Source organism: Plecotus auritus (genome assembly GCF_963455305.1).
Source record: "Plecotus auritus genome assembly, chromosome: 13".
NCBI classification, from domain to species: domain Eukaryota; kingdom Metazoa; phylum Chordata; class Mammalia; order Chiroptera; family Vespertilionidae; genus Plecotus; species Plecotus auritus.
Window position 1 is genome coordinate 23980772 of NC_137779.1, and position 10680 is coordinate 23991451.

The window sequence follows — 10680 nt, forward strand, 5'->3', positions numbered from 1 at the left end:
AAATATATTTTATTGATATTTCACAGAGAGGAAGGGAGAGGGATAGAGAGTTAGAAACATCGATGAGAGAGAAACATCGATCAGCTGCCTCCTGCACACCTCCCACTGGGGATGTGCCCGCAACCAAGGTACATGCCCTTGACCGGAATCAAACCCGGGACCCTTCAGTCCGCAGGCCGACGCTCTATCCACTGAGCCAAACCGGTTTTGGCCATAGGATATATTTTTAAAAAAGAGAATGTGTAAGGCAAAGATTTGATAAATTAGCAAATTATATGACATTGGCAACTGGGTCATTTAGCTAATCTGTCTCTTGGCAAATGGCTTTTGGTGATCGATTGGCACCTTAATTTTTGTCCCCTTGGGGGCGAGACGTGATATGGTTGGACACCCCTTGGACTGGTTTTCCGCTCCCTGGGCCCATGGAATTACCTAAGAGGTGTCAGGGGGCCCAAGCCCTAGGGGTCTGCTTCCCAGCTCCAGGATTCCATGTTGGGGTGGGGGTTCAGAATGTCCCCATCCTGCGGAGAGAAGCCTGTGGACATTGCTGGGTCCCGGCTGGAGGGGCCGAATTGGCCGCACTGGGCTGGAGATTTGAGTCCTGGGTCCTTGGAGCCTGAATGTCCAGCCCACGAGAAACCTTCCTCTCAGCCACGGCTGTCCACCAGTCTCCGGCCACCAGCCAGTACCCACACACCTGCCTGTTTTTGTCTTGAAACAGGAAGACCGAGGCAAATTGAGGGACCTTTTCACGCCCCATTTTAGATGGACAACCTTGTTGCTGTGGTTTATATGGTAAGAGCCATGTGTTGACATTTTGATCCCCTTCGTCTGTGCCCTGTTTGGGGTTTTGTTTGAACACAAAGCACAGAGAACGTTTTGATCTCGGGCAGCGTTTGCAAAATTCAATGGTGGTTGGAGCATCACTTTCCCGACCTCTGTCTTACCCAGATAGCGCCTGGACTATTATTTTCCCAGTTGTTTTCTTTCATTTGACTCACTTTTTACTCAGATAAATGCATTTGAAAAGGAAACTTTATATGTCTTCTTTAAAAGAAAAAAACACACACCTTAATTTCAGGCCATAGATAGAAGGCGCTCTTAAAGATAAATACAGTGAAAAGTTGCCAGGTTGATGGTTCGCCAAGGCGCTGAGTGGCTGTATTTAAGAGACAGAGAAACAGACAGAGAGGGGAGGTGCTAAGGACTCGCCAACATAAGTAACTCATCACTGGAGGCAGAGATACAATCAAAAGAATTGAAAGGAAATTGAATAGGGATTTCTTTTCCCCACAGTGAGACTTCATGTTGATGCTGTCTCAGTTCCCCGCTCCACTCATATTGCCTTGGGTACCACCAGGGGCACAGGGCCCATAGTTTGGGAAGCATCGATTTGGTTGCCAAGGGCATTCTTAGAACTTTCAGTCCTGATCATATTCTACTTTTCTTAATAACAGGGGTGGGGGTGGGGCTTTTAACGCCACAACCAGTCCCATTTCAGCTGTTCTTCCAATCTCTTTCTACCCAGTCGTGTGCACAACATCAACAGTGCAGGCACTGGGCCTGGGTCAGGATTTGTGTTCTGTTTCAACTAGTTCTCACCTTTCCTATTCCCCTTGGAGCAGAGGTACTAGTTAGCAGAGGCGGAGGAGGGGGTGGAGAGAAGGGTATCAGTGAAAGTGGTTAATTGCAGGGAGGAGGAGGGGAAAACTTTGATAATATATAGAACGGGGCTCCATCTACAGAATTCCATACACAGAACTCTGCCCCTGCCTTTCTGAGGAGCTGAATCAACGCACCAAGCACTCGTGAAACACCTGCTGTGTGGCCAGGCTGTCAGATTGTTAAAGGCGTTTGGAGGGGTACAGAGTTGGGGGTACCTGTCTTTGAGAGCACATGATTCTGTTGAGCCGACACTAGGCGAATACAGAAGCAATGAAGTGGAGGCTAATTTTAGCGCCCTGTAGAAATCACTGCATTTGCCAGCACATAGTGTAGCCCAAGGAAATGAATCAGTGGCGTCTGGTTGTGACGGGGTTCCCACATACTGTACTGGATGAGAATGTTCGGTCCTACAGACTTGAGTATCCGGGTTCTTGGGACAGTCGGGAATGAATGAATTGCCTCGTTCTGACCTGAGAGTCGAGTGACTCCTGCAGACTCCACCCCTGTGCTGGGCACACAGCAGTTGTTTAATACATGACTGGTGCATTGATTTAGCTCTCAGGAATTCGGGGAGGGAGCTGGAGCCTGGTTCTGTATATTATTAAAGCTTCCGCCCCTCCTCCCCTGTCCAAGCGGACCAGACCAACTCCACCCAGAAGCCCTGACGGGTGTCAACGCTGTGCTTTCTTCTAAATGTTGGTTGCCCCTAATGCTCCCCCCTGTTGCCGGTTGAGTAAACAGCCTTGGGGGTGGCATGTCTGTGGCAGAATCCAGCTCTTGAGCTTTCAAAGGACACAGGATGAATCCCCTTTATCACATCACTGTGGTTTGCACCTGCCATCTTCCTGCTCCAGGGCCCCAGGAAAGCCCCCAAAGGCCCGTTTCTTTACCTCTCTTGCTTCTTTCCTGGCAGGTTTTCCAATGCGTTTTCTTACTATGGATTAGTCCTGCTCACCACCGAGCTCTTCCAGGCAGGAGACGTCTGCAGCAGTGAGTATGGCAGCCCGTTTACCAGTTCCCACGCCTGCTCCCAACACACGCCACACACACACACACACACACACACACACACACACACACACACACACACACACACACATGCACACGCCCACGCCCACCCCAGGTTCTGCCCTCACAGGCCCTGGCCTTGCACAAATCCCACTGACTTTCCCCCACCAACTCCAGGGAGAAAATCTGAGCCTAGCCCTGACCGGTGTGGCTCAGTGGATAGAGCGTCGGCCTGGGGACTGAAGGGTCCCAGGTTCGATTCCAGTCAAGGGCATATGTACCTTGGTTGCGGGCACATCCCCAGTAGGGGGTGTGCAGGAGGCAGCGGATCAATGTTTCTCTCTCATCGATGTTTCTAACTCTCTATACCTCTCCCTTCCTCTCTGTAAAAAATCAATAAAATATATTAAAAAAAAAAATCTGAGCCTAGCCAGCCTTGGGCAAACTACGGCCCACGGGCCGGATCCGGCTGTTCTATCCGGTTCTCTTGCTCTCCCCTCCGCTCCTTTACTTTGAATTTATATTAGTTCACACAAACACTCCATCCATGCTTTTGTTCCGGTCCAGTTTAAGAACCCCTTGTGGCCCTCGAGTCAAAAAGTTTGCCCACCCCTGGCCTAGACTATCTGGGCTGTGGTTTCCAAGATGCTGTACAGAGATCTAGACAGTCCTGTCGTTATAGAAGTTACACGACAGCAGAGTCACTCTTTTTTTAAAAAAATGTATACTTTTATTGATTTCAGAGAGGAAGGGAGAGGGAGAGAGAGATAGAAACATCAATGGATGAGAATCATGGATCGGCTGCCTCCTGCAGGCCCCCACCAAGGGTCAAGCCCACAACCCGGGCATGTGTCCTGACTGGGAATCAAACCATGACCTCCTGGTTCATAGGTTGACGCTGAACTGCTGAGCCAGAGTCATATCTTACCGAGCTCCATGAAGTAGAGCACTGAGTTTAACCGCTGGGACGCTGTGCACATTAAGTCTGAGAACCAGGTTGGAGCTCAATCCTGGCCACACAAGAGAATCGCCTGGGGGAGCTTTTCAACAATGCCAGTTAAACAATGCCCAGCCCAATTTAATCAGCATCCCTGGGGTGGAGCCGGGCATTGGCGGGTTATAAAAGCTCCCCAGGTGATTCTGTTGTGTAGCTGGAGGTGGGAATCACTGGACAAAAGAAAGGAATAAAAAGCAAAGTCTAGATGCCAATGCCTGGGCTTTCAAATCCTTCTGTCCTTAAGATAACGCTAACTTCCTAGCAATGAGCCCAGGATGGGGGGATGAAGGGATCAAGTTCTCACTTTTCTGCAGGATTTGCCCAATTATCTTTTTCTGTGTTAAGCCGCTTTCATCGTCCCTAATAGTTTTGTTTATTGGTATAAGGATTTAGTGAGGTGGCGGAGTCACTTCTCACTGGAGGGGGAGAGGTGTGGGAGTCTAAATTAACTGCTCCGAGGAAGCAGCTCAGTTGTAGATTTGGAGTTTGGGGTTGATGGAGCATAATTGCATGCCCCTCACAGTGGACCTGCTTCAGCCAAGCGGAGGGTCTGGTGAAAGGTTACAAAGCTGGGGTTGGCAACGCTTTCTATGAAGGGCCCGATAGTGAACATGGTAGGCGTGGTGAGCCGGGTGGCTTGAACACTATAGCAGTGAAGCAGCTATGGACAATGTGTGACTGCGAGCATGGCTTGTGGTCCGATAAAACCTAATTTGTGAACACGGATTTGAATTTCATGTCATTTTTATGCCATGAAGTATTTTTCCTCTTCTCCCTTTTTTTTAAAAAAAAATGTATTTTATTGATTTTTTACAGAGAGGAAGGGAGAGGGATAGAGAGCTAGAAACATCGATGAGAGAGAAACATCGATCAGCTGCCTCCTGCACACCTCCTACTGGGGATGTGCCCGCAACTAAGGTACATGCCCTTGACCGGAATCGAACCTGGGACCTTTCAGTCCACAGGCCGGCGCTCTATCCACTGAGCCAAACCAGTTAGGGCCTCCTTTTTATTTATTTTGTGACATATTTTTATTGATTTCAGTGGTTGGCTGCCACTTCTATGCCCTCTACTGGGGATCAAGTCCGCAACCCCGGGCGCATGCCCTGATCTGGAATCGAACTGTGACCTCCTGGTCACCGAGCCACGCCGGCCGGGCTCTGCGTTTGGTTTTTTAAAATAATTTTAAAAATTTAAAAACTATTCTTCCCCCGTGGGCCAGGCAGAAACAGGCAGGAGATCAGATTCGGCCCCAGATGGTATTCCCCACCCCATTAAAAAGCTCTCTCTTACACCTGGTGGGAAAGTAATTCTGTGGAACAAGTTCACAGCCAGAAACCAGGGAGCCCCAGTGCTAGCACCAAGGAGCTGTGGGACCTTGGGCAAGTCATTCACTCAGTGTTTGCTTAGTACCTGCCAGGTACGGTCCAGGTGCTAGGAGAGATCCATGAACACAAAAGACAAATCTCCTCGCCTGTCAGCTTGCATTTTGGTGTAGAGAGAGGAAAAAGAGAGAACGAGAGAATAGCGAAATAAGGAAGGAAGTTATATAGTGTGCTGGAAAGTGATCGGTGTGTTACAGGGATCACTTTAAAGAAGTGTCTAAGCCAGCCGTGGGCAAACTACGGCCCGCGGGCCGGATCCGGCCCGTTCAGCTGTTCTATCCAGCCCGCGGAGCCGAAAGAGCGGAGGGTTCTCTTGCTCTCCCCTCCGCTCCTTTACTTTGAATTTATATTAGTTCACACAAACACTCCATCCATGCTTTTGTTCCGGCCCTCCGGTCCAGTTTAAGAACCCATTGTGGCCCTCGAGTCAAAAAGTTTGCCCACCCCGGGCTAAGCACATTCATATGCACAGCTTGCTTTCATTCTCTCAACCATCTTGCCCAGGGATTTTATTAGCCCCAATTTAAAAAAATATTTTTTTATTGACTGCAGAGTGGGAGGGAGAGGGAGAGAGCGATAGAAACATCAATAGTAAGAGAGAATCATTGATCCGCTGCCTCCTGCATGCCCCACACTGGGGATCGAGCCACACAACTCCGGGCATGTGCCCTGACCTGGAATCAAACCTGTGACCTGTTGGTTCATAGGTCAATGCTCAACCGCTTGAGCCGTGCCAGCCGGGCTGTCCCCGTTTTTTGAGGAAATGGAGACTCAGAGAGATGATGACGCTATAGAATGCTGGTCGGGATTCAGACCCGAGTCTGTCTGACTCCTGAGGCTGGCTGGGCGCTTTTCCTGGCACACCAGCCAAATCTGACTCTGCAGAGAAGGAGGTATGGGGAGCAGGAGAGTGTGACTCCAGACTCTGCACATGGCTGATCCTCTCCCTCTGCCGCCCACCTCCCAGTTTCCAGCAGTAAGAAGGCAGTGGAGGCCAAGTGCAGCCTGGCCTGCGAGTACCTGAGTGAGGAGGATTACATGGACCTGCTGTGGACCACCCTCTCTGAGTTCCCAGGTGAGGGACGCGTGGGAAGTGGGACTGGGGCAAGGAACCCTGAGAATGTGGCGGCTGTCCGGTGCCACCTTCTTTATTTTATTTTATTTTTCCTCTTTTGGCAAAGCTGATGAGATTTTTATGGTTAAAACAGTCCAATTATTTACGAGGCATTTCCGTTGGATTCCCAGGTGGTGCCACATTCCTGGTGCTACCTGGAAGCAAATCCCATTTCTGGGGGAGCTGGGGATTGTTTTTTCCACCCTGAGCTACACATTGTCAAGAACGGTGAAGGGGCTGAGATTTCACTCCCCTTGAAGGCGAACAAGTTTAAGCTGCCCAGTTCCGTGCATGCTGGCAGGAGACGTGAAACTCCTGGGTCAGAGACAAATGAATCCTGAGCACAGCAGACAGCACAAGTAGCATATTAATGTCAGGCCCCCCTACCCCAAGTCCCGGGGGGATGATGAGGAAGGAGCCAGGGAGATACTACAGTGCAGTGGATCTGCCCCCAGCTGAGAAATTCGGGAACCTACATCCTATCTAATAATCTAATAAAGAAGGAATATGCTAATTGACCCTTACGCCATCACAAAGATGGCGATGCCCACAGCCAATAAGGAGGGAATATGCTAATTGACTGTCCCGCCCTCAAGGATGGCAGCACCCACAGCCAATAAGGAGGGAATATGCTAATTGACTGCCCGACGCCCTCAAAGATGGCAGTGCCCACAGCCACAAGATGGCAGCGCCCAGTCCCCTCAGCCTCCCAGCCCCCCAGGGCCGGCCTGAGGTGCAGGCAAGCCTCAGATGGTGGCTGCCCAGCTGCCCAGAGCCGCCTGAGGCTCAGGTAACCAGGGCCGGCCGAGGTTCACGCTACTGGCAGTAGCAGCAGCAGAGGTGTGATGGGGCGTCTCCTTCCCCTGATGGCCGGGTCACCTCCCGCCCCTGAGGGCTCCCAGACTGTGAGAGGGGGCAGGCCGGGCTGAGGGACCCCCCGCTCCAGTGCATGAATTTTCATGCACCGGGCCTCTAGTCTTTTATAATAGGCTGACAGCAACCTGCCCAGCCTGCGTCCCAGAGAGCGAGACATCACCTTTATGATATTGGCCAATAAACGAACATGCCCTGTGCCCTAGAAGGAGACTATATCTTTATCTTTCAAGGCTGTTTCTATACAAATAACCTTGAAATGATAGCCTGGAACGAAAGGGCAGCTGGTACCTCTCTCTGCTCACAAGATGTAGAGAAATATGAGAGACCAACAGAGAATTGTCCTCCAACACCAGTCACACTGGGAAGGACCAGTGGGATGTTGAAAAAGCCAAACCTGCACATAACGCAATGGTGATCCATCTCTTTTATTCAGAAGGAATAACGATTATTACAATGACAGCAATATGTAGTATTTATTGAGCCCTTATTGTATTTCAGGCATGGTGCTAAATGTTTCACAGATAAGTTCTCATTGAATCTTTGAAGTTGTTTAGTTATTCCCTTTTTAAAAAAAATTTTTTGTAGATGTTTATTTTTTATAACTTTTTAATGTTTTTATTGGTTTTAGAGAGAGCGGGAGGGGAAGGGAGAGAGAAACATCCAAGTGAGAGAGAGGAAACATCCATCAGTTGCCTCCTGCACGCACCCCAACTGGGGAATCCAATCCACAACCTGGATATGTGCTCGGACCAGGAATTGAACCCACCACCTTTTGATGTTTGGGACAATGCTCCAACCCACTGAGCCACACCGGCTAGGGCTAGTTATTCCCTTTTTACGGCTGGAGACAGCGAGACTTGGAGAGGTGTAGCAGAAGCTGATCCTGCAACTGGCTGCGGCCAGGATCTGCATCTCTGTGCCCAAGGGCTGTCTCAGGAGGAAGGGAAAGCCGAAAAGCAAGCAAAGTGGCCGGAAGTGCCAGGGAATTAACACCTGGGGACAGCTTTCAGCCAATGACTGAAAGCTCATGTGGGGCGGGATCTGCTCTCACGCTCACTCACATGGTTGTTGTCAGGATTCAGTTCCTCTAGGGTTGTTGGGCTGAGGGTCTCAAGTTCCTCATTGGCTGATGGCCAGAGGTCACCTTCAGTTCCTTTCCAGATGGCCAACAAGGCAAGCACATGAGAAGAGCCAGGAAGAGAGAGAATGCTCCTTCCCCACCACAAAGTCACAGCCTTTATTAAAAATAATTTTTTTTTAAATTGATTTCTGAGAGGAAGGGAGAGGGAGAGGGAGATAGGAACATCAATGGATGAGAATCATGGATCGGCTGCCTCCTGCACGCCCCACAATGGGGATTGAGCCTGCAACCCAGGCGTGTGCCCTGACTGGGAATCGAACCATGACCTCCTGGTTCATAGGTTGACGCTCAACTACTGAGCCGTGCTGGCCGGGCAGTCACAGCCTTTTATAACCTCATTTCAGAAGTGACATTCCATCACTTGTGCTGTATTGTCATCATTAGAAGTAAGTCACTAGGTTGGCCCCCTCTCAAGGGGATTGCACAGGGTGTGACTGCCAGGGGGTGGGGGTCCTTGGCGGTCACGTCAGAAGCTGCCTGCCATGGTGCCCTGCTTCCTTCCAGGTGTCCTTGTGACTCTGTGGATCATTGACCGCCTGGGCCGCAAGAAGACCATGGCGCTGTGCTTCGTCGTCTTCTCTCTGTGCAGCCTCCTGCTGTTTATCTGTGTCGGCAGGTGGGTGGTGACAGCAGCTCTCTGGCCAGCAGGCGCATGGCTCAGGTCCTGGGCAGTGGCTCTTTGGGCCTGTGGGTCGAAGATTGCACCCACGGCGGGTGGTCATCAGAGGGATTCCCGTCAGCCTCTCACTAGCGCTGAGGCTCTTCGCTGCCTAAAAATTAACCAAAAGATCGGGCTCAAAGTTGGGGCCCCCGGTGGCGTCCAGGTTCTCCGCCAATCCCATCACATTTAGACCTTGATATTATCTCCCAGTAAAATCATGCATGTAGCTGTTGGATTTATGTGTGGGTTTAAGATGTTCGTTTGTCCCGTGGAAATATTTTAAATCAGCCCTGTTTTATAATCCCTTTTTGGCTCAAAATATGGAAGTGGCCTGTGCCTCTTTTGACCCGTGAGAGGCCCCAGACAAAGCCTGATGAGGAATCTGGGGAAGGTCTGAAGATAAAGCTTAGAGCACGAAATGCTGATATTCTGAGATATTTATGGGAACAATAGAACAGAAGGTTGGGGATCAGGATTCTCCTAAAAATACTGAACAGAAGTTTATTTTCCTGGGCTCCTTTGGTTCCTGGCTCAATATCCGCCATACCGGGTCCTTTCTGGACTTCTGATTATTTACATCACTTCTCCCCAACCTGGGCACACAGATGTTTCTAGCTCTCAGCCTGGTGCTTTGGAGAGAGAATGAGAAACATTTAAAAAGCAGGCCTTAGGGAGGGCACTGGGATGTGAATGCCCACGTGCCTGCATCAATTATGTTGGGTGGAGGTGGGCGTTGCCAGTTTTTGGGATGTAAATTCTGCCTGGGCAGATAGGACTTTGCTGAAACAAGCTGACAGAAAAAAAAATACCTTCTGGTCTTTGTTTTGTTTTTTCCCTCCACCTAGAACTATGCTCACTCTGTTACTCTTCATTGCAAGAGCGTTTATTTCTGGAGGCTTCCAAGCGGCCTATGTTTACACACCTGAGGTAGGAGGGGTGTCTGGGAGCAGCTGGGCAGTGAGGGAGGTACAGAAATGTGACCACGTCTAGTGGGTGGAGGCCAGGGGTGGTGCTAAACATCCTACAGTGCACAGGACCCGCCCGCACGGAGACTGGGTACGTGGCCACTCCTGGGTATGAACTGAGACGCCCTGTAAACATTTCAGTCTCTCTCTGCCTGAAATGCCTTTAACAAACGTGACCAGTGAGTGCTTCAAGGTCAACTAGTGGCAAGTGGCAGGTAGAACAGTCCCTGGACCCTGAGCGGAGTTCCTGGCGGAGTCTTTGGCGACCACCAAGGGGGCAGGAGGACCTCCTTGCTGGGTTCCCACCCGCAGCTCAGCCTCTCGCCTTCTTTCTCAGTTGAATTTCCTATCTCTTTTGGGGTAAGAATCTTTACCCCCCAGTATCCCACCCCTTATTGGGGTCACCAACACCTAAGAGATTCACCCTAATTTCAGGCCCACCCTTGGCGAGTCAGTCCCATCATTCCTGAGCTGGGGCAGCAGGAGGGACCTGCATTTTTCCAAGGCCACATCTGGTGGCTGTGTTTCAGGTCTACCCCACGGCGACGCGAGCGCTGGGCCTGGGCACCTGCAGTGGCATGGCAAGAGTGGGTGCTCTCATCACTCCGTTCATTGCTCAGGTAGGTGTTCCCCCCAAATACAGAGGGGGTGGGTGTGCCAAAAGCCAGCGCGTGGCAGGCAGTTATGATATGCTGAGTCTTCTGTGGAGCCCTCCGTGTGCCTTATTGTATTTCATCCTAACAACCCATCTTATGAGAAAAGAAATACGGCTCGCAGATGGGAAAACTCAAGCTCAGAAGGGTCAAGGGACTTGCCCAAGGTCACACAGCTGGGAAGTAGAGAAGCTGGGGATCAAACCCAGGTCTTT

At 50.5% G+C, this 10680-nt stretch overlaps 1 protein-coding gene across 1 annotated transcript in view; it reads left to right on the forward strand.

The window, feature by feature from the left end:
- SVOP (SV2 related protein) overlaps positions 1–10680 on the forward strand; it is a 41603-nt gene that overhangs the window by 28076 nt on the left and 2847 nt on the right. The window contains exons 10-15 of the mRNA XM_080650762.1: positions 722–795; positions 2579–2655; positions 6023–6130; positions 8691–8802; positions 9693–9774; positions 10343–10432. Of these exons, the coding sequence (XP_080506888.1) occupies positions 722–795; positions 2579–2655; positions 6023–6130; positions 8691–8802; positions 9693–9774; positions 10343–10432 (543 nt within the window). The remainder of the gene's footprint in view (positions 1–721; positions 796–2578; positions 2656–6022; positions 6131–8690; positions 8803–9692; positions 9775–10342; positions 10433–10680) is intronic.